This window comes from Dunckerocampus dactyliophorus, chromosome 19, assembly GCF_027744805.1.
Source record: "Dunckerocampus dactyliophorus isolate RoL2022-P2 chromosome 19, RoL_Ddac_1.1, whole genome shotgun sequence".
In the NCBI taxonomy this organism is placed as follows: domain Eukaryota; kingdom Metazoa; phylum Chordata; class Actinopteri; order Syngnathiformes; family Syngnathidae; genus Dunckerocampus; species Dunckerocampus dactyliophorus.
The window spans coordinates 13,866,404-13,894,038 of NC_072837.1; the positions used below are offsets into that span (position 1 = coordinate 13,866,404).

General features: G+C 47.2%; 3 protein-coding genes across 7 annotated transcripts; 2 read left to right on the plus strand and 1 right to left on the minus strand.

Annotated features, from left to right (window-relative positions):
* The first annotated feature begins 168 nt into the window (after positions 1-168).
* On the plus strand, positions 169-4,320 carry vipas39 (VPS33B interacting protein, apical-basolateral polarity regulator, spe-39 homolog). The gene is made up of 18 exons (XM_054760944.1): positions 169-491; positions 751-850; positions 935-1,075; positions 1,150-1,188; positions 2,066-2,130; positions 2,265-2,321; positions 2,385-2,477; positions 2,552-2,585; positions 2,638-2,740; positions 2,806-2,833; positions 2,932-3,005; positions 3,075-3,150; positions 3,237-3,371; positions 3,433-3,474; positions 3,549-3,725; positions 3,845-3,934; positions 4,019-4,123; positions 4,193-4,320. Exons 1-18 carry the CDS (start codon positions 399-401, stop codon positions 4,211-4,213), a joined length of 1,473 nt encoding a protein of 490 aa, XP_054616919.1. The 5' UTR covers positions 169-398; the 3' UTR covers positions 4,214-4,320.
* On the minus strand, positions 2,653-22,335 carry cdc42bpb (CDC42 binding protein kinase beta (DMPK-like)). 2 transcript variants are annotated; one of them, XM_054760937.1, is made up of 38 exons: positions 21,676-22,335; positions 21,075-21,166; positions 20,389-20,472; positions 20,171-20,266; positions 19,948-20,096; positions 18,823-18,916; positions 18,535-18,735; positions 17,839-18,087; positions 15,932-16,151; positions 15,748-15,855; positions 15,547-15,680; positions 15,226-15,468; positions 13,032-13,142; positions 12,687-12,931; positions 12,506-12,611; positions 12,293-12,417; positions 12,117-12,222; positions 11,825-11,973; positions 11,153-11,250; positions 10,928-11,007; positions 10,546-10,617; positions 10,401-10,472; positions 10,220-10,325; positions 9,973-10,109; positions 8,860-8,999; positions 8,680-8,761; positions 8,396-8,612; positions 8,060-8,122; positions 7,746-7,987; positions 7,317-7,671; positions 6,936-7,033; positions 6,782-6,866; positions 6,585-6,702; positions 6,386-6,503; positions 5,981-6,202; positions 5,386-5,494; positions 5,250-5,311; positions 2,653-5,180 (listed from the first exon to the last, which is right to left on the minus strand). In XM_054760937.1, exons 1-38 carry the CDS (start codon positions 21,842-21,844, stop codon positions 5,079-5,081), a joined length of 5,259 nt encoding a protein of 1,752 aa, XP_054616912.1. In that variant the 5' UTR covers positions 21,845-22,335; the 3' UTR covers positions 2,653-5,078. The 2 variants fall into 2 exon arrangements, with proteins under 2 accessions (XP_054616912.1, XP_054616913.1); XM_054760938.1 differs by lacking the exon at positions 5,981-6,202 and having other exon boundaries at positions 2,657-5,180; positions 21,676-22,334.
* Positions 22,285-27,279, plus strand: LOC129171876 (photoreceptor outer segment membrane glycoprotein 2-like). Of its 4 annotated transcripts, none has more exons than XM_054760949.1 (7): positions 22,285-22,731; positions 22,790-22,866; positions 22,965-23,328; positions 23,426-23,543; positions 23,614-25,430; positions 26,035-26,281; positions 26,788-27,279. In XM_054760949.1, the coding sequence occupies exons 5-7, from the start codon at positions 24,850-24,852 to the stop codon at positions 26,968-26,970; spliced, it is 1,011 nt and encodes a 336-aa protein (XP_054616924.1). In that variant the 5' UTR covers positions 22,285-22,731; positions 22,790-22,866; positions 22,965-23,328; positions 23,426-23,543; positions 23,614-24,849; the 3' UTR covers positions 26,971-27,279. The 4 variants fall into 4 exon arrangements, with proteins under 4 accessions (XP_054616924.1, XP_054616921.1, XP_054616922.1 ...); XM_054760946.1 differs by having other exon boundaries at positions 22,296-22,731; positions 26,755-27,279; XM_054760947.1 differs by having other exon boundaries at positions 22,296-22,731; positions 22,799-22,866; positions 26,755-27,279.
* The last annotated feature ends 356 nt before the right edge of the window (positions 27,280-27,635 follow it).

The window sequence follows — 27,635 nt, forward strand, 5'->3', positions numbered from 1 at the left end:
ATCGATAACAATAAAGAGCAACCTAAGGTTGATTCCGTCACCTCTTTATTCTACGATCCATCGTGGATCTCCTTGGCGCCGCTTATTTTAAAATATCCGGTCCCTCCCTCACTTGCTCTAATTTGTCATGTGACCATTGGTGAGCTTTACTCACTACATCTCCCAGCTGCCACCGCGGTCACCAGCCTCCTTCAAAGCGAAAAAACAGTTCCTCTTCCGCTGATTTGTATTAGATGTTGCAAAGCTTTAATTTCTTACAAACATATCGCGTTTGTAAAGTAGTCACTTCGGGTCGCAGTGGAGACATTACGTCAATACTTAAGACAGTCCGACTTAATTGCTAAATTAGTGACATCGGTGCTCAAGTGCTAATCGGCTAGCTTGTTTTCAGCAGAACGATGATGAAGAGTCGAGCTGATGAGGAAGACTACTGGAACAGTTCCAAGTTTAAAGCGTTCACCTTCGACGATGAAGACGACGAGTTGGGCAAAGTGAGTCTGCTTATATTTGATGAAGATGTCAACACCTTGGGCGTGTGACGTCGATGGTCTAGCGTGACTGGGCGTGGAGGCTGTCACGTGATGTAGTGGAGTTGTAGGACCACCGCCAATTCCAAGGATGTCAACTCACAGCACACAGAAACTCGTTGCACTTGCAGCTCTACACTCTCAATTATGTTATTCCAATCAGTTTGCCTTGTAAAGAATTCAACAGACGGGAAATAAGCTTTTGGACCCTTTTGTGCTTCAGCTGAAAGAATCCAAACAGGCGGTCAACAGCATCCGACTGCTGGACGAAGACGACGACGATGACGTGGAGAAGGTCAACTGGAGCGGCGAGCCGGTGGGAAGTGAGACCTCGTCTTGGTTGTTTTCCTTTTGCTGCCTGCTCGGATGCATGGTTACCTGACGTTCCTCCTGTTTCTCTTCATCAGGCATCTCGTGGTCTGTCCAAGAAACGGCAGCGTCCTACCACAGGACGGACAGAGAAGCCGCCTTCCCACCCAGGATCAACGCGGACACTCGGAGCCTCAGCAAGGTCAATTCGGGATACTCCCTGAGCTCGCTCTTCAAAGGTCAGACAGGATGAGGAAGCGAGACAGGTGAAGCAGCATCAGGTCATGTGACTCCTTGTCCGTTTTACCTGCAGGAATCAAAGGAGGGAACGTGGCAACCTTTGCTGACGCTGGTGAGACACATGTCTTCATTGGACGCTAATAGTTGCCCCTGAACTATTTGTGTGTGTGTGTGTGTGTATGCATTAAAATTCCTCTCCAATGTGTAACCTTCTGTACGCTACACTCCTCCACGCTCTCCCACTTCCTCCTTCCTGTCATGTGTGTTTCCACATTACCTCAGCCCAGCCCTTATTAAATGCGCGTCTGCCACCTACTGGCCGTGTTTATGGCTTAAATTTGCTCTGAAGCCAAACCCGTTAGTGGGGGGTTGCATCATCACCTCTTTTAGCCTCTCACGCAAAAAAACGTAAAACACGTACAAATACGTTGGCGTTTATGAAAACATATAATTATGTCTTTGGTATTGAACGAGTTAAGAAAAAAAGTTGTAACCTAACGAGAAAAGGTTGTAATTTTTCTACCGCTTATCTGAGGTCAAGTCGCGGGGGCAGCCTAAGCAGGGAGGCCCAGACTTCGCTCTCCCCGGCCACTTCGTCCAGCTCCTCCCGACGGATCCTGAGGCGTTCCCAGGCCAGTTGAGAGACAATGACTACGTTTACATGCAGTCGGGTTAAGGTGGGGGGGGGGGGGGGGGGGGGGGGGGGGGGGGGGGGGGTGACCGCACTGACAATGTTTCGACACACGGTAAACGTCATGACACAATGCACACAAATTTCCGCTTCTTCTTCCTGTATCCAAAAACAACAACACCAGCACGGCGGATAATGAACGCCTTAGTTTGCGTTGTGGTGCTGGTACTGACCCACCACCACTACTTCACACTATTGTGTCTCAATTTCTTCATTAATGGAAGGCGAGAACATGAAGAAATATATCATAAATATGTAAACAAAATGGAGACATGATCAAACGTTTTTGCTCTTTCAGCGCTCAGCGACTCGTGTGCCAGAATTGTCGCTCCAGAAGTACGAAGACCCAAACATGAAAACCAGGTATGACATCCGTTGGGTGGGGACATCGGATCGATCCCGGGCGGTGTGCTGGGCTTGTTCGCACGGGACACACACACACACACACACACACACACACACACATTCAGATGAGTCATTGATGATGTCATTGGCAGGATCTGATCAGTGATTGGTCACCTCAAGAGGCCGTGCACAGGATGCAGCAAGGAAAGGTGTGTGCGCACGTGTGTGTGTGTGTGTGTGTGTGTGCAGTGTACTTACTATTTGTGTTTCAGGCGGTGTACCTGGAGAAGTTCCGCTGTTTACGTGACAAAGTGCGACTGCTTGACTTCGCCGTCAGCGCTCACGATGGAAACGTCATCACAGCCGTAATTGTCAAATTTGACTTTTTGGAATAGATTTTTTTCCACCTCTTTTGTTGACATCAAATGTTTGTTTTCAGGTTTTAATTTATCTGAAGAAATCTCTGAGCAAAGGTGAGTGTGTGTGTCTGTGTGTGTGTGCGCTGTTAATCATTTAGTGTGTTAGAGGTTCTGTTTAGGGAGCTGGAGGCCAGACAGACGGCGCTGAGACATTTCATCCACTACCTGAAGGAAAGCGGCGAGCACACGCACTTACTGGACCTGTTCAGGTGCCCGTCTATTTTCTGTCTCTCGCCAGGTTTTTAGGGGATGTTCATTTTGTTTTTGTTGTCAGAGCTCTCGGGCGGATGGAAGACGCAACGGTAACGTGATCACAGACTACTACTACTGCAAAATAAGTACAAGTAAGTAATGGTACGCCTGAGACTTGACAGGCAGTTTGTTGTCTCCATGACGACAGCTGCTTCAGTACAAAGACCACCTGAGCATCACAGATGAAAATAAGAGGCGGGACTTCCTGAAGAGCTGCCTGAGGTGATTGACAGCTGCAGGGCACATGGACTTGGTGAAGGCGCTTCCGCAAGTTGACTAGTTTGTTTGCAGTCTGCAGTTTTCTCCTGAAGACCAGGTCCAGGTCCAGGATCAGGTGTCTCTGTTGGAGAGGCAGATGATCATGGAGGTGATGAGGGACTTTTTTTTTTTTTTTTTTTAAATTTCCAATGAGTTTTTCAGTCAGGTTGGTTGGTGGTTCTGTGTGGTTGACAGGTAACAGACCGTCAGGCAGAACAAGGAGGGAAGCTGGAAATCTTCCAGAAGTTCCCCAGGAGAGCTTCCATCCTCCACATGCCGCTCATCACCACTTTGTACTACTGCTGCTTCTACCACTACACTCAGCCGGAGGTCAGTTCACTTCCCCGGAACCACTTTGCTCACTTTAATAAGTTGTGCTGCACCTCTCCAGGGGAGCTTCAGCAGTCCCCTCAACATCCGGCAGAGCTTCAAGGTGAGCGTGCCGATGAGCTTGATGGACGTGAGGTTTGAGTGGACGTGTGAAGAGGTGCCACCTTTTGATCCCAGATATCGGAGAAGCAGTTCTTGGTGACGGCATTGGCGGCGCGAGCCAAGCTGAAGGCGTGGTCTGACGTGGACGCGCTTTTCACCAGCCGTAACTGGCTCGGCTTCACCAGGAAAAAATCTCCGCTCCGGTTCCAAAAAGTTGTTGACATCCTGCAGAAAAACTCTGCCCCCACGCAGGTAAGCGCCTCACCTGACAGAGACGTCTTGAAGAATCTCAGCAAATGTTCCATTTGGACTCAAGTCCACCTCAATGACTCTTAAACTTCTGATGACCTGCAAGTACACTTGATTGACAGGTGCTGCAGGACTACGTGGGCCTGGTGGACGACGCGGACACGAGGATCGCTCTGGCTCAGAAACACAAATGTCACGACATCGTCATCAACGTGAGAGGGGAGGGGAAAGGGCGGGGCTCCCATGTTACTCCAGCACATTGATCTCTCACGTCACTGTTCCTCTCTGCCAATCAGACGGCCCGGGACTTGAAAGACCGGCAGCTGTTGCTGGGATACCGAGGGAAGGTTGAGGCGGGGTCAGTGGAGGACAGGAAGATCGACGAGCTGCTCAACAACCCAGTGAGGAAGAGACAGGGTTGTCTTTCAGCTGCATCATCATTTGACATCTGACCTCTTCTTCTCTTGCAGCAAATCCGCTGGAAAAATTGACAAGCATCAGCGAGTGGGCAGCGGGGATAAGCTTTCTGCAGTCATCACTTTGACTTACTTGGGTTGAAAACAATAAAAAAATCAAGTTTGTCATTCAAATATGAAAATGATCAACTCCACTGTGTGTTTCGTGTTTGACCTGATGGACGCTCTATTCTGATTGGCTACACCGTTTCCAAGTTGATTGGACAGAGATTGGGGAAACATTGGACTCGCCAGGCTGGTGATGAAGCATTTGGTCCAAGTCTGGTGGCACACAGGGCCGAGGTTGTACATGTGGGCGGGGCAATGCTGGATGCCGCATTAGCCACACCCTGCTAACCGACGCCAACGGAAAGGAAGCAGATTTCATCAGTAGATTCTTTTATTTGTCGTGTTATGTCATGTCATTACAAACATTTTTAACTGGTGATTGTGGGTGGGGGGGAAATCTAAGCAGTAGTGTTCAGAAGTGACCCCCCACCCCACCCCCCATCCGCGGCCACTGAGGTCAAAGGTTAAGGGCAAGAGGAAGGATAAAAATCACTGATACATAATCAATCCTTTTTTTCTTTTCCTACAACAACAATGTGCAACTTCAATACAGTGTTTGTTTTTTCCAGGCAGGAAGTTAGCAACAGCTGCTCCAAAGTCAAACAGGAAATGGTGTGAATGAATAAAAATGATTTAATAGCGGGAGTTAAACAAGGCAGCCATCAGCAGCGTTTCCTAGCAACAAAACAAACTTAAAACCAAAAATAAGAGCGGGAAGCTTCGTCACACCATCGCAATCGCAATAAAATTGGATTAAAATTGAAAACCATGTCGCCTCTGCAACTGTGTGTGCATATGTGTGTGTGTGTGTGTGTGCGTGCGTGCGTGTGTGTCAAGGCTCAGAGTCCAGAGTCAGCTGACTGCGATGGGGGGAATTGGGGCTGGGGGGGCTGCTGGGGTTGGAGCTGTTAGACGGGGTGGAGTAAGAGTCCGGCTGTAAAAGTAACATCAATCAATGAAAATGTCCGCGATAAGATCAACATAAAGATGGCGTTGGCGTTACCTCTCGGTCCAAGTCTTGGTCCACTTCATGAGCACCGCGAGACGAAGCTCCTCCCCCAAAATCTACAAAAGAAAAAAAAAAAAGACAAAAAACAACTGTCAAGCGTGCTGATGCATGCTGGGGAATGAGTACGTACCTGACGCTGTGCGGGTCATGTACGTCTTGCTCCTTTGTTGCCGGGAGATGCTGGAGAGTGGGCGGGGCTTATCTTTGATGACATCCTCTTGAGTGGAAGACATCACACCCTGCGTGCGCGCGCAAACACACACACACACACACACACACACACACACACACACAAAGGGAAAACAAACATGTCATCGTCATTAGGGGCAGCGTAAGCACACATCCTGGCATTTTGATGCTTCCTGGTGACAACCAAGCAACCAGGAGTCATCACCACTTGATTGATTGATCGTCTGTCAGTCTTTGTGTTCCCGCCTCATTTAGGCCTTCCTCCGATAAGCACTTCTATTGACTGCTCCTGACGTCTTGGATTTGATTATAGAATTATTATTGTTTGATTAGTCAGCATTTTGTTTTGACTTGACTTTTACTTCAATTACCACCTGCAAAGAATAATAAACAATAAAAAATGATGACATCATCAAATGACACACAGCAAGCAGCAGAGGATGCTGGAAGGAGGGGTGATGGTGGGGACCCTTTGTGTGTGTGTGTGTGTGTGTGTGTGTGTGTGTGCGTGAGTTGGTGGGGGGAGGCAGGCCTACCCTTCCCAGAGAGGAGATGGAGGGAGAGGAAGAGGAGGAGGAGGGCTGCAGGAGGCTTTGCTGGGAGGAGGAGGAGGTGGAGTCTTTCAGCAAGAAGACGCCGGCCGACGATGACGTCATGTGATAGATGTGTTCAAAGTGGGAGGGGGAGGAGATGAGGGTGTGACGGGAGGTGGAGGATGATGGGGAGGGCGACGGGGATGGGGGGCCCACATCACCAACCTGAAAACGAGGGAAGGAAAGGAGGAGAAGAAAGGAGGAGTCAGTCTGACGAACAGAACTGTCAGGCAGGGGGGGAACATGCAAGTGGAGGAGAACATGCAGAGAGCAGGAAGGAGAACGTGCAGACAGCAGGAAGGAGAACGTGCAGAGAGCAGGAAGGAGAACACGCAGGCAGGAGGTTACCAGGGGGAGGTCCATGAGAACTTGCATGCCATCTCCTGGTCCCATGTGAGCCACGTGGTTGAAGTTGGTGGGGTTTGAGATCATCTTGGACCTCAGCTCTGGATCTCTCAGCATCTCCCTAAAAAGATGAGATATCATTTTGACGAATCAGCACCAGCATTCACCTTCCAAGTCATGCCGGGGAGTCATGGAGCGTCACCTCCGCTGCTGAAGTCGCTCCTCCTCTGGAACTTTGAAGAGAAACTTCCTCTTGCTGCGAGTTCGAACCATCAACTTCCTGCTGTGGTCTGATGTCTCTGGGATAGTCAGGTCTCCCTCTGAGGACAGGACAGAACGGAATCGGGTTCTCGAGAGAAGCGCAACCAGTTGCAAATTGAGGCGTTCGGGTGCTTTTACCTGAGGACGCGTTGCTGAAGTAAATGAGGCGAGGAGCTTCTGAAGTCAACAGGTTGAGGGTCCCTTCAACATTCAGGGGTCTGATCTGAGGACGGACACGCACGTGAGCCAGAACTTCTGAGTTTCTGAACTTGTACAAGCTCTGATTGGATACCTTGCGTAAAGAGATGGTCTGGACCCACTCTGCCGTGTGAACATCGAAGACGTCCACTCCGTACTCGCTGTAGACGGTCAGGTGGGAGGAGTTAGAGCCTACAGTCCAAGAGACGAGAAGGACGGTTATCTATGTCTCTTAGATGGAGAAGAAACGCCGTCTCCGCTAAAAAAAACAACAAGCTTCAAGTCATCTGTGCCTGATAGTCCACCCAATTTAAGATAAAAGATAACCAAGGCCTCAGTTGGGACTACCATCCCACCTGGCACCTGTTTTCCATCACATGGCTCTGGCTGCTCTTGGTCCTGTTTTTCTTTACTGGTACTGCTATTACCAAATGACATTAATAGACATAGTTTGTGTGTTATGTGAAGGACGTACTGCACGCAAGCGGTGTGGCGGGCCACATCAGCTCTTGGGTCCGCGAGCGGCGCCCTTGTCCGTCCACAAAGACACCAAGCTGACTGAAGCAGAGCAGCAGCTCGCTGGAGCCCACCTCCAACGCATGCAGGGCGTCCAGAGGCTGCTGGGCTAAGAAGGCCAGCGATGGATCCGCCGGGCTCACCAGGCTGATGGGCGACGACTCACCCTGAAGGGCGAGAAGCGCAAAGCCCGAAGGATAGCCCACGCAAAGCCGCTCCCGAACCATCCCCAACCACTGCACCGTACCGGGAGCCTGCACCTCCCACAGCTTCTTGTGATGTGGTTTCGCACGAGTGATCTCAAAGCACAGAACCTGGAAGACAAGCAGTAACACGTGTCAGGAAGGAGAAGAGCGGCGCTACCATTCTTCTTGTCAGCTCTTCTGACCTGCCGTTTTACAGCAGCCAGCAGACACGCGGCGCCGCCAGGCCGCAGAACCCCGGTGGTGAGAGCTTGGCATCCTTTGGTTTCGGTCAGTTTGACGTCAAAAGTGGACTCGTTGCCTTCCAGCACCCCCCAAGGGTGAAGATGGACATAGCGGTTTCGCCCGCACAACAGCGCAAAGATCTTCTCCTTCGGGATCAGATCGATCTGATAAACCTTCTTACTGTCCGCCGCTCGCACGATCACTTCAACACAATACAAAAACATTTGAAACAAACGTTACCACCACGTCGCTCCTGACTCGACTGTGGACTCACCGTCTCTGGTCACCTCCACCACAAACAGCCCGTCCTCCGTTCCCAGGACGACCCGCTCCCGGTCTGCAAACACAAACAGAAGACAATCATGACCCCAGACAGGAACGCATGACGGGAAACACATATGTGCACCACCATCATGGGTAACACGCACACACCACCATAATGGGTAAAACACATGCACCACCGTGTGATACAGACACACGCACCACCATGACAGAAAACACGCACCAAACATGCACCAACACGACAAAAAACACACGTGTGCACCACCACGATGGAATAAACACACCAGACCAAGAAAGCAAAGGAGTTTGAGTGATGGATGTTACAAACCCAGCACAGCGGCAGAGAGCGTGCTCTTTATGATGGGCAGCGAGGCGTCGTAGGCTTCATGCAGGATGTGGACCTGCTGATTCTTCACCGAGTTCTTGGTCAGGATGCTCTGGACACCCTCCAGGATGCGCACCCACTTCCTCTTCTCCGTCTCATTCTCAGCCAGAACCAGCAGAGACACGGAACACAGCAAGGAACTGAGCTGCGATGACGTCACCTGAAGGTAAGACAAGACGAGTCAACTTGTGCATGCAAGGTCAGATTGAGGTCGCAAGAGGTCATACCCTGAAGATGCAAGGGATGTCCTTCCTGGTGGCGTGGATGACATCGGACGCCAAGACAGAGCTGACAGAGAACTCTTCATCTCTACAACCAAACATTTGCATGCTTTAATGTCAATAAATCATCAGAAAATGGTCATGAAATCATCCCAACAAACAACCCAGTGCAGGTGTCCAGCGTACCTGAGATCCAGTACCAGACTGGCCACCACCCCAGGCTGAGTGGACTTCCCCTCCGGAACGTCATAAAGGAAAAGTTTGCAGTCAGAGACCACGGCGAAGGCTCGCTGCCAACCCTTCTTCACGCCGCTGGGCTTTGGAATCTGTTCAGATGAGAAAACACAAACCCTCCATCAATACTGCATCAGTACTAACACTACACTGACACTGTATACACACTAGATTAGTATGCTAACACTAAACCAACATAGTACTAACACTACACTGACACTGTATACACACTAGATTAGTATGCTAACACTAAAACAACATAGTACTAACACTACACTGACACTGTATACACACTAGATTAGTATGCTAACACTAAACCAACATAGTACTAACACTACACTGACACTGTATACACACTGGATGAGTATGCTAACACTAAACCAAAATAGGACTAACACTACACTGACACTGTATATGCACTGGATTAGTTTGCTAACACTAAACCAACATAGTACTAACACTACACTGGCACTGTATACGCACTGGATTAGTATGCTAACACTATACCAACATAGTACTAACACTACACTGGAACTGTATACGCACTGGATTAGTATGCTAACACTAAAACAACATAGTACTAACACTACACTGGCACTGTATACGCACTGGATTAGTATGCTAACACTATACCAACATAGTACTAACACTACACTGGCACTGTATACACACTGGATTAGTATGCTAAAACTATACCAACATGGTACTAACACGCCACTGACAATGTGTACACACTGGATTAGTATGCTAACACTACACCAACATAGTACTAACACTCCTCTGACACTGTATACACACTGGATTAGTATGCTAACACTACACCAACATAGTACTAACACTCCTCTGACACTGTATACACACTGGATTAGTATGCTAACACTACACCAACATAGTACTAACACTCCACTGACACTGTATACACACTGGATTAGTATGCCAACACTATACTGGCACTGCGTAGCTGTGTACAAGTTTGTGTGTTCCAGTTGCCGTGGATTTGATGCCCTGATAGTTGACATTTTATTACGCTGCACTTGAGTCATTCAGCTGCACAAGTCCTCCTACCCTGACGTAGCCCTTGTAGGCAGTCCCAATGCCTCTCAAGACGTCGACACCTTGCGGTCTCTTGGCATGTTCAGCTGGGATTGGGCAAACCAGCGGAGCGTGGTCTTTGCAGGTCACATGACAGATGAAGGAGCATACTGTGGTGAGAAGCCGGTCGTTACAGGGAGCAAGAGGGGGTGTTTTCACATCACTGTTAGCCATAGCAAGGGTATGGAGGAGTGACCCGAAAGCAGGTAGGTGAGGTTACCTTCACAGGCGTATCCCTGTCGCATGAGTCCCACCATCAGGGAGGTGCAGTGGGTGCATTGTGTCGGACTGGAGAAGGTCTTAATGCTGAGCTGGTGAGCTTTGGGCTGCAAAAGAAAAAAATGGTAATAATAGTTTTATTGAATTTGCAAACCTCTACTCAAAGTGCCAAGCTACTCTACCTTGAGTGGGGTCACAGATGAACTTTGGTAGGTGAGGGAGGGGCTCGCTGAGACTGACAACGCCTTCAAATCCTCAAGATGGACAGGACAAGTCTCAATGTAAAGATGGTCTTCTTTGAAAATCCTACCATTTGCAAAGACTTACCTCATTCTCAGAGGCAGAGGATGAGGGGGGCGTGGTTTCGGCTTTCATGGGGGTGTAGTCTATATCAGCAGTCTGCAGGTTGCACAGGTTGAATAAATGAAGACAAAGAATCCTGCATGCTCTTCATACAGCAGAAATTGCATATTAGCAACAATTCCTAGAATAAATGGAACATGCTAACATAGAAACAGCTATTCCAGACTTTCAGCTAACAACTCAGGAACCACTTGATGTTTGCGTCACCATTCCAAGTCGCTGGGGCATGGTGGTAAACAAACATTGAACATTCACTTCTAACAACACCTGAGTGACATCATCATCATGGGATCTGTTCCTGCTCACTGATTGGCCACAGGAAGGAGCGTAGACACAGGTGACTTACTCTGAAGGTGAGGTCAGGCGCCAACGGAGAGGTATTAAAGTATTCAAAGATGGCGTCTTGGAAGTCGGGAAGGTTCAGTGCTGCAGACACAAGTTCCAAGGTCAAAGTATGTGATGCCTCAACACCTTGATTGCAGATGCTAATGCTTGCATGCTACTTCCTGCTTGCAGAAGTAGTTACACCCAAGTCATACAGGAAGTAGGAGGAGTCAGCATGCGGCCTCACCTTTGTCTGAGCGCGATCGAGTGTCGTCCACTTCCTTCTTCAGACTCTCCATCTGCTCCACCATCTCTCTGCTCCTGTCATCTGACTCCTTCAGCTTACTGCGCAGGTGGGTGAGGCGTGAGAAGACAGGTGAGGGAAGATATTCATTAAATATATATACAGTAATCTCTCACAGGGAATAAGTGGATTTCTGCAAAGTAAGATTCCTTATTTATAAATGGAATATTTTTGTCGTTAGAACAAAGAAAACCTGTTTGGTCACAGGTAAATACGGTTTTTAACATTAGAGCCCTCTAGACATGAAATAACACCCCTATAGTCACCTTCACACTCATATTAGCCAATACAGTAGACATAATAATAGAAAACATGACATTATATAGACTTACATGTTAGCATTATAGCATTTTTTTCACCATTTTTATTCTTGCAAATTTGTAATTTAGGCCCAAAAGTACAAATAATGATTGTATTTTTTTTTACTAATAGGCCGTGGTCAACCACGAAACAGCAATGATTTCTTAATAGATTTTTTAAAAACTGTGATACAGTGAAGCCACAAAATTCAAAGCGCGATGTGGTGAGGATTGACTGCGTATCGTTTGTGGCTGCATATACAGTATATGACACTATGTACATTACATACGTGGAGAGCTCAGTGTTACTTCTAACCTTTCCAGTGCCATGTTGGAAGCTTTGACCTTGCGTAGTTCTTCCTGGACCAGTTGTTTGGCTCGGATCTCGGCATCCAAAGCCGACTGCAGTTCCAGGCGGGCAGACATGTCCAACTTTTGACTGCGACGCACCTTCCACAGAGGGTCCTGGTGTGTGTGTTTGAAAAAAGGAATCAGTGTCAGTTCATCCTCTCTAACAAGCCATGATTAAACAAACAAAACACCTTTATCTTCCAAAGCACATGCGAGTCGCATAGTTTTTGATAGTTTTGGGTGTGAGGGGTTATTACCAGAGGTCTGGTCCCCAGGTTGGAGCTGCGTAGAGTCTCCAACTCTTCTGTCATCTTGGTGGCCAAAGCTTGAAGGTAACCACGAGCATCCTTCTCGTCACTCACCCTAAACAACAGGGTACAGTATAAGACAACAGCGGCCTCTGGCGGTCATTCGTAAGCCAAATGCGACTCACCACTGAATGATCTCAGCAATCTGAGCCTCCCAATGAGCGACACTCTCCTTCTTGGACGACAGATCCTGAAGTTCGTCCTCCAACTGACGGTTCTGAGCAGTCAGCTTGTCCACAAAGGAACACAGCTGATGGAGGACAAAGCGGGACGAAAGCGTTCATGCACACGCAGCAGCACAACTTCATTGAAAGCAGATGTGATCTTCAGTGAGTCACCTTGTCTGTCTCAGTCATCAGTTTGCGATTTTCTTCCATCTGGAGGTTTTTTTCTCGTTCATGTTTCTCTTTCAGGACAGCAATGCCTTCGTCCATCTCCGCTTGTCTGCAGGAGACCGAAAGCTCAAAATTAAGCAAATCAATAGTGAACCCACTCCAGAACTTCCTTGACAAGACTCACCTGTCCCTCTTGTCCTTATCCAACTTGTCCCTGAGCTGTAGCAGCTCCTTGTTGGTGGCAAGCTGCAAACATTCCGACTCGTGGAGGTCTTTACGCAAGTTCTTCATCTCAGAAGAATGAGCAGACTCCCTCCTCAGCAACTCCTCTTCGTAGAACAGAACCTTTTTGTCGAGCTCCGCCTTCAACCGAGACAGCTCCTGCTGGGACTCCACCCCCCCTGCTGCTGCTCCGCGTCCCTGTTGAGACTGAGACAAGCACCCGTGTAAGACCAGGATCAATGTCAAACATCCCTCCCTTTTGTCCAGACATTATTCTGGTGTGTAAAGCTTTGCTGTGACTTCTGACCTTCAAACTCTCCAGCTCAGTCTCTAGCTGTTTGGCGTAAACCTCGCTGTGCTCCTTCAGCTTCCTCTCCTTGGATGCCTCTGCCTTAACTTCATTCAGCTGAGCCTCCAGCTGAAAAAAAAACAAAAACCTTTTACTGCGCCCGTCTCTTAACTTACTGTAACGACTTGTTTAGCTTGCTTCTGCAACGTAATAAAGGAGAGGATATTATTTCTAAAAGTCATTAAAGGTGCGATCTCTCCTTGGCTCTAGATGACCCTTTTTTTCCCACCCAAAAAAATATAAGCTGACCACCAGCGGCTAGCGTATGTTAGCAACAGTGACTCTTGTTGACTGTTCAGCTTGCTTCCTTTGTCGCTAGTGAACATAATTACAGAGACAAGGAGACTTGGAGCTATTGGAGCTGGAACTAATCAATGTGTTACAGTCACTTTTATTGCAGGTGTGGATCCGAAATTGGACAAGACGGCGTTCAAGGAAGGTGGACATTAGGATATACAGTTTAGATTTTTTTTAAAGGGCTGGAGTGATCTTGCATGGCCTCATATAGCAGGCTTGCTTTTAAAAATGCTTTAAAAAAAATACTCACAAAGTGCTTTCCTCCTCAACATTTTTATCATCGGTAGGTTCTTGTCGTTGTGGAAGGATACATATCTGGTAGCTTACATTTCTCAACATTTTCTTTCCTGTGGTTTTGACGTTTTCTCAAGCTGTCCCTGGGAAAATTCAAACTGGAGGCATGGGGGCCAGATTTGGTTCCCCATATCGTTTTATGTGGCCCCCGAAAGCCTGGAAATAATGCACGTCAAAAAGATACTTTGTAGAAATACACTTTTTACACTTATTTTTATTATTTTATTTGTATTCATTATTATGATTATTGCTTTTATTTTTAATTGTGTGTGTGTGTATATACTTTAATATTAGGGCTGTCAATCGACTAAAAGATTTTAATCGTGATTAATCCCATTTCCTCCATATTAAACTTAATTGCTTTTAATCGCAGATAAAAATCTATAGTAAGTAGGGATGGAAATCTGGTGGTAAACGATTCAATACGATTCAAACTTCGCTAACTACATCAAATTTTATGTAAAGGTGGATGGTGGGTCTGTATTCATTTAGTGCTTTTAAATTTGATGCTGTTCCTGTCAAAATTTTACACAATACATAATAAATAAGATAAATTAGATTGCTACAAGTGCGTTTATGTTTTACTGACGTGGTGATGACTAGCTAGTGCACTGCTAGTGCTAGCTAATGCACTGCTCTGACTTGACAAAGCCCCTACATAGCTGTCCTCGGCTATGCCTGCCGTTTACTAGCTTCTAAAAAAAAAATAATAATAATAATAGTTGGAACTCTCGTATGCCAAGGTACCTCTGTATAAATGGCAATTAAAAAAATACAGGCAGTGCTTCAGTACCTTCCTGCTTCTCTCTGGCAAGTCACCGACGACGTAGTCCGTGACAATTCCAATCACAGCGACAGTAGATACAAATAACTTTGTAAATACTGCATGCAATTGGAGTTGTCAAACCCCATTTAACATGCATTAGTTATATTTTATTTTATTTTATATTTATAGTATACTCAAATTTCTGCTTGAACCTTGACTTCTGATTTCAATGTCCATCCATCCATTTTCTATGCTGCTTTCTATGCTGCTAGGGTCGCGTGGGTATCCTGGAGCCCATCCCAGCTGTTTTCGAGCGAGAGGTACACTCTGGACTGATTGCCAGCTAATCGCAGGGCACATACAGACAAAATCATTCACACCTATGTCTATAGGTGCTAGGTTCATCGTAGAATCTAAATTGTCTAATTTAGATTCTCCGATGAACCTAGCATGCATATTTTAAATGTGTGAGGAAGCCAGAGGACCCAAAGAGAACAGACGCACGTACGGGGAGAACATGCAAACTCGACAAAGAGATATTCCAACACAGATATGAATCCACCACCTCCTGACCACTAGGCCACCGCGCGGCCCTCAAATGTAAGTAAGTAAATAATCAAATGTGCAATATTATGATGGGACGGTTATACATTTATATGGTTTCACAATTAAAGGCAACCTGAGGGCAACCATAACTGTGACGTGGCCCACAGTGACACCACTTGGCTTAAGGTGTTTGTCACCTGTGGTGGCGTAAAGGAGCAACTTCAGCAATAAAGAAATAATTAATATCACCTCCTTGCGGTTCTTCTCAGTCTTGCGGATCTCCTGTCTCATGACTTCCATCTTCTGGAGGATGCCATCCAACTCTTCCTCTTTGTCTCGAAGCTGACGTGAGAGACGCTGCTTTGACGAGCGCAGCTCAGCCATCCTTTCAGACAGCTCGGAGAACTCTTGCAGGGCCAACCTCCTCTGAGAATGAGCCTCCTTAAGTTCTTTTGACTGGCTCCTCAAACGCTCCAGAGACTCCACTAACTGCTGCTCAGCAGGGCAAGGAAAATGGTTAGTGAATGACAAGGAGGAACGATGAGGTCAAGTCCATCAGGAGCTCCTCACCTTGTTGACGTCGTCCTTCTCTTGTTTCAGGATCTTCACCTGCCTTTCCAGGCTCTTTACTTTGGAGGCAGAGCTCTCGTAGTCTTGTCTAAGGGTGACCGCCTCCTCCAGCTGATGCTCCAGCCTATCAGAGTCTTGGAGAGTAAAGGGAGTGTGATTCAAACTGCTGGTCTTCCAATAAGCAATTTGTCCTTTTCTGACCTGCCAGCTTCTTCTTGAGGCGCTCGATTTCCTCGTTCAGCTTCTTGATTTCTTTGTCTCGACTCAGTGTTCCTCCCCGATGCGGAGCCTGCAGGGCCTGAGTCGACTCTACAGGTACACACGCACAAAAGGTCAGAGGTAAGGCAGCACATGTAGAGTTTGGGAACACAAGTCAAGCCCTCACCTTGCAATTTGCGGTTCAGTTCCTGCTTCTCCTGCTCCAGAGTGCGGATCCTCCTTTCAAAGGCCTCCACCTCCTGGCCCCCACTTCCTTCCTCCCGGCAGAGTTCTGCCCGCCGGACAGAGCCACGGTCAGAGAAGCAGCTCTCAGTGGTGTAAGTGAAGCCCACAAATGGGAGGTGTTGCCCAGTGAAACCAGTGTGAGACACTGGTGGGCTGATGTCCTGTTAAAAAAGATCAGTGAGAACAAACTTCACTTTGTTGAACATTTGTTAAACAAGTAGCAACAAAGACTCTATACAGTAAGGCTTCAACAGTCACTTTCACAGTCACTAATAATTATAATGAAAATAAAAATACATTTTACTTTTTACTCAATTTAAAATTTAGTATAAATCTCAAGGCTGTAAAAGTGACAATAATATAGACAAAATATATGAAAGAGCTACAATATACAAAACAACAAAAAAAACAAAACTTGAAAATATTTTTTTTAATACTTAAAATACTCAAAACAAAGCAAAAGAAGAATGTTTTCAGGTTTGTTTTGTATCACAATCCTATACAGGGTGACCTGAGGCAACCAGAAGGTTTCACAACTGTAGAGCAGCAGCCTGAAATGATGAAGGCAGCAGTGCTTTTGTGTTTGCGTTGTTTAAAAGGCTCTTGCCAGAAAGTGAGGAGCGCGTTACTGTCATCTACCCAAAGTTTTCTGCACGGTGATTGTGGTCTTACATAATTTGACATGTTGCTGATGAAGCTGAAGGGCTGCTATGGCCCAAAAAGGATATACTGTATCTGATGAGTAGCAGCTTGGCTTTTTGGGCCATTTAGCTGCTAGAAATTGTGGTTCAACCACACCTCCGTCTCCTCAAGGCAGGAATATTAAAAGACACCAAAGGAAGTTGATGCGATTCAAGACTAAACTTGTTGGGATGTTTGAGGCCACATCACCAGTGATTTGGAATCAACACCTTCAGATGAAGAGAAATTCTATTTCCCACCAGCAAGTTTTGGAATGGTCCATACAGGACATGCCCAGGCATCAGACAGATGAGGAATGCTGGTCAAATGGGGTCCTGACCAGATGTGTCATGCTGACAAGACTAAATGATGGAACGTTCCCCCTTCCCTGTCCCCTTCCCTTTAAGAACCCAAAGTGGGGTATGCCAACTGTCAGGGCGGTATGTGAATAAAAAATAATTAACGACTAACACTTCCAATGACGAGTGCAGAGCACGGAGCAGAAAGAAGGACGGAGACAGTATGAAGATGTTTATTGCGCTGTGTGCAATATAAGAACAAATAAGTAAGTTTGATGATTATGTTCTGCAATAAGTGTTTCATCTTGAAGAATTTCATTTATATTGGTGTTCCGATACCGGCACCGCGCAGGGCTGAAAAGGTGTGTGTGTGTGTGTGTGTGTGTGTGTGTCCGGATGAAAGAGTGGGGATTCCCCTGAAAATAAGTCTTTACCGCTGGTTGTTTGTATTTTTGTACTTACTGGTTTATCATGTTTGTTAAACTTTCCCCTTCTATTTGGTATCAAATTAATATGCAAACTTAAATGAGAGATCTTGAGTGGACAAAATAAGTAAAGCTCAAATTCAACCGATTCAAATGGAAGGATCCCAACATCCGACTGGAATAAAAGATATGCAGGATAATTACTTATCTATTTATCAGTGCTCATATGAAACTTGATCAAAATTTGACCTGAATTACTATTAACCAATAAATTGCGTTCAATATTTCAGTTAAATTCAGATAATAATGTTTATGTTTTTGAAGTGCGCAGGAGAGAGGATACATGGCTTCAGGTCAAATGTCTAAAGGGCTAAGTGACTGTGCTAATAATAATAATAATAATAATAATAATAACAACAATGAGACCAAGGCGTTATCCTCACCGGGTTCTTCAGGACATCATCATCCACATCAAAGTTGGACGTGTCTGTGGGAGAAGACACATCTGGGATGTAGGGCGCTTCAGCAGAGCGGATATTGTCCCAGTCAATGCCGCTGAAGAAAGGGTGGCTCTTGAAGTCGTCGATCCCGTTCAAACCGAGCCGATGCTCACTGGAGCACAGAAGCCTTTGGACTAGATCCTTTGCTGAATCCGACACGTCGCTCACATTGGAGGGAAACTGAAAACGCTCCTGCAGGAAGGTACAACAAAAAACAAACACTTTTTACACTCAGTGCTTTTATAATGTCTCCACACACACAGATACCATTTCGTTCACGACTACTATTTGTCATGTTCATATCACTTCTTTTTTTCAACTTTTCATGGTACCTACTGTCGACTTTTTTCCCCCCACAAAAGAGTTCATAACACTTAACACATAACGCTGCTCTGTACCTGCACCAGTGAAAGTATAAATCAGACTGAAATGGAGGACAGGGGCGTCCACTGAGGCAGGCGAGTTCAAATTTAGAAAAGAGGAAGTAGAACGAGAGCCTGGGGACAAAGTGACGACCCCGAAATGGCACCAGAGGATGAGACATGAAAAATCTTATCTGAATCATGTCTCCAGGTCTGTGTAGATAAACTTGAATAAAAACATTTGGAATCTAACAACGTCAAAAGAAAGATTTCTGACCTCGTGGTTCATGATCTTTCCATAAGTTTCCACCAGAGACTCGGCATAGAAGGGTGTCTCTCCATAGAGCATTTCGTACACGCACACTCCTAGAGACCACCAGTCACACTCAGGACCGTAGCGGCCCATCCCGTCCTCCATGGCCTGCAGAATCTCTGGAGAAATGTAGTCTGGCGTGCCCACTGCCACTGAGGACTGCACCTGAGGAGTCAGACCACATGGACAAGCTTTTGTGTTCACATCTCCATAAAACTGGACACTGTGCGTGTGCGTGTGCGCGCATATTACTGTTCCATCCTCCATCATACGCAGGCAAGATCCAAAGTCAGCGAGTCGAATGTGACCATTGACGTCCAGCAGGACGTTGTCAGGTTTAATGTCTCTGAAACAAAAAAAACTTTTGTGAAGCATAAAGCTGGAATATTCGAAGAAAATCCATAAAGTCACGGATAATGCCCTCTGGCTTTCCTACTCTGCAAAAAGTACTACGACACATGCACACACGGTCATGCATTTGTGTTCTGCAGACTAGGCCCAACCACACAGAAAAGACAAGAACTAGCAGCAAACTAGCATGTCTGTGGGTGTGTGCAAACACAACAGGAATAATAAGCACAGTCGCGTTTGTAAATACAGTGGCACCTTGGTTAGCGTACGCCCGGGTTAGCGTATTTTTGTTTTTTGGTCAAAAATGTATGCAAAAACTGTAAATCCAGCTGTGTTTGTACCGTATTTTTATCCCAAAACATCCGTGTTAGCAGCCTGTTACTGTTAGCTTGGACACCAGACCCAGAAGTCCTTGTCTGCCAGCTCATTTGCCTCATCTATGGCATCATCAGCGGCTGACTCTGTAGTTCCTGACTAACTAACAGTTAGACCACAAGTCTCTCCTTTTATTATTGATAACGGCTGCAAAATAAGCCACCATGGAGTCAACCGAAGTTACAACTGACCCATTGACTTCTCTATGCATGTGGGGTATAGTTTTACCCACGATGTAGTGGCAGCTTGGCATCATATAGTGAGGTTCGAGGTGCTCAAGGAAGCGTTTAAACCCGACATTACTCAACACCGACAGGGGCTGGTCATCGTTTCTGTTGTAGCGAATGAATTTTACCTGGGACATACAAAAAAATACTGCCACACTCCTACAATAACATCACTCCTACTCCTTGCTTAACATGTTAGCACACGGTGTCTTTGTGATCACGGGGGCTCTATCAGGCCGCTGCTAGATAAACGTGCTGGGGCGGAGTCTGGAACTGACTGCTTGAGTGCCAATATCGGAGATTTCAGATGCAGGCCAATAGAGTCCCAATTTCTGCTAATATCGGCCCAATATCAACACAGAATCGGAACACCCCTAAACAAGTACTGACATACTGTATGTATGGTTTCCTTTGCGGATGTTACCTGTGGATGTAGTGCTGCTGGTGGATGGAGTGGATGGCGAGCACCATCTCAGCCACATAGAACTTGGCCATGTCCTCTGGCAGGCGATCCTCAAACTTACTGAGCAGTGTCAACAAATCTCCACCCACGTAATAATCCATGACAAGGTACTGCAGAAGAGGACACCTTACAGTCCACTTGTACACACAAAGAATGTGCAGGTAGCACAACAGCTGATACTAACAAGGTAGTTGTCATCCTGGAAAGCAAAGTGTAGCGTGGTGATCCACTGGCTGTCTCCTTTCACCAACACATCGCGTTCCTCACGGAAACACGCCGTCTGCATACACAAGTCATGAACACATCGAGCAGCCACTTGAAACGGTAACAGTGTCACTTTTAGACCAGGATCACACCATGAAAAGAATACGCCGACATGATCCAAATAAACCACAACTTTACCTCTGCTCGCTTTAACATCTCCCACTTGTTGAGAATCTTCATGGCATAAACTCTCTCTGTGTTCTTCATCTTCACCACGGCAACCTGAAAGAGACAGCAAAGGAGGTATGAGGATGAAGACGTGACGAGCGGGTGCTATTGCAGGTGACAAGCGAAAAAGTCGCATGTAGGTCATGAGAAGGTGTGTCAAACAATTCGGTATAATACACCTGAATTACCCATGGTGCATCACACTCTCAGTCGTGTGTGCATGTATGTGTGTGTTTGTGTCCTCGCTAAGAGAGTCAGTCATGTGAGAGTGTTGTCCATGTCCTGAGGCAGTAAGAAGGTGTGGCTGAGACGCACCCTCCCAATGGTATGTACAGAAAGTACACACACTCAAATGGCCTTGTGTGGATTGACTGAAGCAATAAGGTGCATCGCGGGAAAGTCGTCTGGTCACTGAGCAGCACTAGCCAACCACAAACTAGCCTCCATTTTTTCGAAGCAAAACATGAATGTGATTGTCAATTAAGCCTCGGAGGAAGAAGCCAGGAAGCTCTGAGCGACAAACAGGAAATGCACTGGAGGCTTTTCCTGTTGAAAAGGAAGCACACGCGCACGCACGCGCACACGCGCGCGCGCACACACACACACACACACACACACAGGTGGAGACACAAACAGTCCAAAATAGGCAGTTTTACCTCGCCAAAAGCTCCTCGCCCGATCACCTTCAACATCTCAAAGTCGTCTCTGTGTAGTCGCATGTCTTTGACAGCAGATGTGAAGGGTTTCACTGCACACACAAACACACACACACACACACACACACTTATTGATCAAATATTATACATCAGTCTGGCTCACACTCTGCCTCACACACACAAACACACTTATTGATCATTTATTATACACCAGTCTGACACTATGGCACACACACATGCACAAATCAAAGTTAGGCTATAAATGTTGTCAATACATTTCCATTTGATGATCAATTTCTTCTGTGTTCATAACTGTCAACTGTCCGAATAATTAGCATGTGTCATACACTTGAAAGAATCTAATCAAAGGCGATTCTGATGAATCCCTGAGATCCTCTGAAAACCCCTAGAACGTCTAACTAAGCCACGCCCAGTTCTAATGGACCCCCATTTCAAACTGTAAGTCTCCAGGAGGGTTCAAGGAGGCCCAAACGTCTCACAACTCGCCTAAAAAGTCCTGGAGCCAAGAAGCTTCACTGTGGTCTAGACTTCCCTGAGGAACCAGGATGGAGGTGTATTTTTCAATGCTTGTGGATCTTACCCCACTCCAGGAAGTCGCTGACGTGCTTCTCCCTCTTGAGGGGTGAGTTGGAGCACTCGCTGTGCACGCAGATGAGAAGGTCCAGCAAGGTCTCCACGCTCAGACATCCCGCCACCTTCCGCTCCAGCAGCGACTCCTCCAGCCGCTTCAGTCGGACTTGGGCAGACATCCTCACACAGTCGCCGCCTGTTAGCCTCCTTTTAGGCTCCGTTTGCTGCTAAACTCCGATAGCCGCCTTCTCGTTAGCTCCGCGACAACATTCCCGATAGCGCGGCGTCGTCGTGGAGCTTCTCCGCCGGTACCGTCAGTCCGTTATGTGTCGATCCGTTCGACCGACAGGCCCGCGTCTGAGTGTGCTTTAATCCCACCACAAATCTGGACTTTCCTCTACCGCGATGTCTCCTCACGTTAGCCGCCGCTGCTCCATGTTGGCCGGCGGCCTAAAAACTCGGGACCTCGCCCGGCTCCACCGGGACCGAGTCACTTATTCGGCGGTCCCCCTGGGATGCCGTGGGAGAGCGTGCTGGAGGGTTTCTGCTCGTTTTTCGGTGCTTTCCAGGCGGGCCACCGGTGTGGCTGATCAGCGGGAATATGGCTGAATCCAGGTCGACTCCGCTCTTCCAGGACAAGATGACGACAGTTCAAACCATTTCCGGTACGTGGGACTTTCACAACAAAAGACGTTAGACGCTGGTCCTCAGTGAAGTCCTCCAGTTAATTTTAATGGGAAATTTGCGTCATTTCTTTCAATGGTTGACATCATACAACATTACAAAATAATATTACATCTATTACCCTCAGCTACAATTTGCGATACACATACATACATACATACATACATACACATATATGCTTTTGTGTGCATATAGCAGCAAATGCTCCCGGATGTTGACCCTGTATGTGGTGGTCAATTGATGAACCTTGAGCGAGGTCCCAGCCTTCCCTGCCGGAAACGCTATGGATACGTGACGTCACATCATGGGCCCACAGGAGCCAGGAGGAGACGAGTACCGACGCGTGAGTCGTCACGATGGTGACAACAAATAACAGCAAACGGTAACAATTCACACAAAGACAGACAGACACGATATTCTTTTACTGACTTCATTTGTAGTTTTCCTAGATGTGAGTACAAAAACAAGATCATGAAGGCCACAGGAGTCGCAATAGGAAGGATGAAAGATGTCAAACGTGAATAATGGCCCAATTCAATTTCGATAGTTTTGAGGACATAATGGAACTCAGCCAGCAGTGACAGAGCCTCTTTTTTGTTATTGTCTGACATCTAGTGGCAAGACAGCAGAACTACATGTGTTGTGGACGAGCAAACGGCAAAAAAATTTGACGGGCACCACAAACGAACAAAAAAAGGATTCATCAGTTGGACTGGATACTCAACTGTGGCACTGGGTCTGTTCTTTGCCAGGATTCTGACCTCTGACTTCCTGGATGTGTCTGGACTCAACTGGGTCAGTGCAGCATTGAAGGAGTGGCCATGCTGCACCCAGGTGGAGCCTGGAGATTTGGTAGCTTCTTATGAGGCTGATTAGCTCTAAGGAGATTAGGAACACATGACGGCCGCTCAACTTCTACTCAGATTCAGTATTTGCGCCCTGGTCCCGCCGAGAACAACTAATGACCTGCTGCTGGACGGTAAAGCTTTTATGTGTTAGAGCAGCTCTCCATCATTATGACCTTTATGTTTTTGGCTTTTACGGTTGCAATGATGTGATTTCTATGTGTGTTTTAGTGGCCTTTCCACCGACATCCTCACAAGTCTCGACAGGAACAGATCTGAAGAACTAGAGAAATAAATGTGAACTAAAATCCAATCTTCAGGGAAGAAGATGGACATGAGACGTTTGAAGGTGATCCTTTGGAAAATGTCTTCTGATTATTTGGAATTCAGTGAGCTAACTTTCACCTTCTAACCCCAAGGTCACATCCTGCCTGCGTGACAAAACGTCACCTTGAAATACCCACTAAGCTTCTTATCAGAGGAGCAAGTTCCACCCCTTTCCTATCGATGGACTGAACTTCGACCTCTCACATGTCAAGGCCATGTCCTGTTCGACAGAGGACGAGCACGTATGATACTTGCGCCACGAATGAGATTCATGTATGACACCCGCTCCATGTATGACGCTCGCTCCCGTCATTTACGATGCCTGTTTCACGTATGACACTCAATCCACGTATGTCGCTTGCTTGTTCACATATGATGCTCACGTATGACGCTTGCTCCATTTTTGATGCTCACACATGACACCCACTCCCATCATGTATGACACTCACATATGACGCTGGCTCACGTATGACGCTTGCTACACAGGTATGAAGCTCGTTCCACGTATGACGGTCACTCCACGTACGAAGCTCACTCACGTATGACGCCTGCTACAATTGTCACGCTCCCACCATGCATGATGCTGGCTCACGTATGACGTTCGTTCACATATGACGCCGGCTCACATATGACACTCACTCCACGTACGACGCTGGGTCACATACAACGCTTGCGCCACATATGACTCTGGCTCACCTATGACGTTCACTCCACATATGATGCTCGGACAACGTATGACTCTGGAACACATATGATGCTCGCTCCATGCACAACGATGGCTCACGTACGATGCTCGCGCCACACATGACGGTTACTCACGTACGATGCTCACGCCAGATACGACGCTGCCTCAAGTATGACGCTCACTCATGTCACATATGACATTTGCTCCACGTATGATGCTCACTCCACCCATGACGGTGGCTCACGTACGACGTTCGCTGCGAGTATGACACTCCCTCACGTATGAACACAACGGCTCACCTAAGACGCTCACTCATGTCACATATGACGCCCTCTCCACGTATGACGCTCGTTCACGCACAGTATGACAATCGTTCATGTATGGCACTCTCTCCATGAGTTTTGTGTTTAAAGTTGAGTCAATCATGATCAACGGGGCGGAGCTAAGGACACTAAAGTGGAATCTGATTGGAGCAACCAGTCTGCCAAAAACCATCCTACCTTCTCCGTTGTGTCGTCGGCCTTTAAACTGATGTTCCTGTTGCTGAGTTGCAAGGTTCCTTGGCAGAGAACCATGATGGCCACTAGGAGAGCATGCGGCAGTTGGGCCCGCTGGTGACCATGCACATGTGATCCAAACCATCATGGCTGTCTGCAAAGTGACCTTTAGCAAGGCAGAGAGAGAGAAGCTCGCTGAGATCCTCTGCCTTCTAAACTGGGTCTCGGTCGTGACCGGCGCCGCCCTCTTTTGGGTGGGTTTGTTCCTGAAAGTGGAGATCCAGAAATGGCAGGAAGTGATGTCTGACCAGGGCGTCCTTCATGTGCCACATATGCTGATCGCTACAGGCCTGGCAGCCTGCTGCATCAACTTCCTGGGTGGGAAAATCTGTCTGGACTGTGCTGACCCAAACAAGTTCTTACGCTGGAAGCTGGTCATGATGCCCTATGTGGCCTGCACCTTCTTCTTCACATTCTGCGTCCTGGTGGGGGCGCTGCTGTGTTACAGTGTGGGAGGCCAGCTGCAGGAATCACTCTTCCTGGGACTGCGGCATGCTATGCGCCACTACAAGGACACTGATACACCAGGTCGCTGCTACCTGAAGAAGACCTTGGACTTGCTGCAGATCCAGTTCCAGTGCTGTGGAAATACGGGATACCGGGACTGGTTCCAGGTCCAGTGGATCAGTAACCGATACCTGGATATGAGCAGCAGCAGCGTGCTGGAGTAAGGAGCACTCACTGGTTCATCTTTGTCCTCATTGGTCTGTCTTCGTCCTCACTGGTCCTGTTTCATCCTCACTGGTCCTTCTTTGTCCTCATTGAGCCCTCTTCATCTTCACTAGTCCATCTTCGTCCTTACTAGTCGTTGTTATTCCTCATCGGTCCCTCTTCATCTTCATTGATCCTTCTTCGTCCTCATTAGTCCTTCTTCATCCTCATTAGTCCCTCTACATCCTCATTGGTGACTCTTGCTCCTTGGTACCTCTTCATCCTCACTGGTCCATCTTTGTCCTCACTGGGCCTTCTTCATCCTCATTGGTCCCTTTTCCTCATTGGTCCCTTCTTGTTTTCACTGGGCTCTCCTCATCCTCGCTGGTCCTCTTTGCCCTCACTGGTCCTTCTTCGTTCTCCTTGGTCCTTGTCTTCAGTGGCTCCACTTCATCCTCATTGGTCCCTCTTCGTCCTCATTGGTCCCTCTTCGTCCTCACTGATCCTTCTTTGTCCTCATCGGTCATTATCCGCATTGGTTCCAACTCATTCTCATTGGTTCCTTGTACTCATTGGTCCGTTTTCATCCCCAGCTAAGAGTTGTTCTTCGTCCCTTGCAGACGACTAAGGAGTAACGTGGAGGGGAAGTACTTGTTGGATGGCGTTCCATTCAGCTGTTGCAGTACCTTTTCTCCACGCCCGTGCATCCAGCACCAGGTCAGCAACAGCTCCGCCCACTTCAACTACGACGCTCGGAGCCAGCAGCAGAACCTGTGGGAGGGGGGCTGCCGACAGGCCCTGCTGGACCACTACACCGGTATCATGCAGTCCATGGGCGTGGCCGTGCTGCTCATCTGGTTGTTTGAGGTACTGCGTCACCATATGAGCCTTCAAGATGGTCAACATCTCATCTTAAATACTTAGTACACCTTCCCGTTTCCTGGAAGACACAATGTAACAAATTAAGCTGCTTCGGTCCATTTTCCTCTCCGATTAGACTGCTGGCAGAACATTTCCAGTTCACAGTGAACAACGTTTGCGTTCCAACCAATTGTAAATCATTTGACTTACCAGGCAAGAGCTAAGCTAATACCTGAATGCAGTCCTGCACTACTCACATGCAAACAGGAAACAGGAAGTGACGTGTCAGATTAGGCCCAGATGTTGAGGTATGATACAGCAATAAAAAAAGAATGCAAGTCCTGTAAAAGTGTGCTTGTTACGGTTGTAAAACAGGACGCGTCCTCACTTAATAGCTTTTTCTACACCGTTGTCCTCGGTACGACCACGAGGGGGCACTAAATACACTTCCTGTGCATTATGATTTCTCCTCCTGCCAGCTACTGGTTCTGACAGGGGTCCGTTTCCTGCAGACGGCCATGGAGAATGTTCTCCTTCTGGGGGATCCGGACTCTGAGTCGGTTGGCTGGATTCTGGAGAATAGTTTGGCAGAAACAGCCCGATCCAACGTGAAGATCATCAAAAGCTTGGGGAAGTGCTACCAAGTGGACGACGACCCAAACCTGAATGTCTCCACAGAGCCTGGGGGGGGCTGAACCGGCAGCACCGTGGTCGTGTTGGGTACAGATGCCAGCTGGACGAGGATGAACTGAAGAGAAGTCCTTTGACGTCCCATGAAGTAGCCATCAGGCTGAAACACAAGCGGCCTTGTGACCACTTTGACAACAACATCACTCACTGTGTGGATTGGCAATAAGCATTATTATGTGTTTATCTATTTAGCTTAGCGTGAAGCAGCCCGTCAATACACAGATCATTGTGAGCCTTGTTTCAGACAAAAGATCTTTTTCAATATAACTTTGATATGAAAACTTTTTTCCTGCAAATAAAGATGCATACTTCTGGCTCATTATGCTGATTTGCTTTTTTTCTCACCACATTTCTCTCAAAAATAATAAACATTTAGTTTGTGTAGGGCCGCACGTCTGAGTGGTTAGCATGTCAGGAGATCGGGAAGACCTGGGTTTGAATCTCCGCTTGGGCAGTTCTGTGTGGAGTTTGCATGTTCTCCCCGTGCGGGGGTTGGTCTTTCTCCGGGTACTCCAGTTTCCTCCCCATTCCAAAAACATGCATGTTAGGTTAATTGGTGACTCTAAATTGTCCACACGTATGAATGTGAGTGAATGATTGATTGTCTGTCTATATGTGCCCTTGATTGGCTGGCGACCAGTCCTGGGTGTACCCCGCCTCTTGCCCGAAG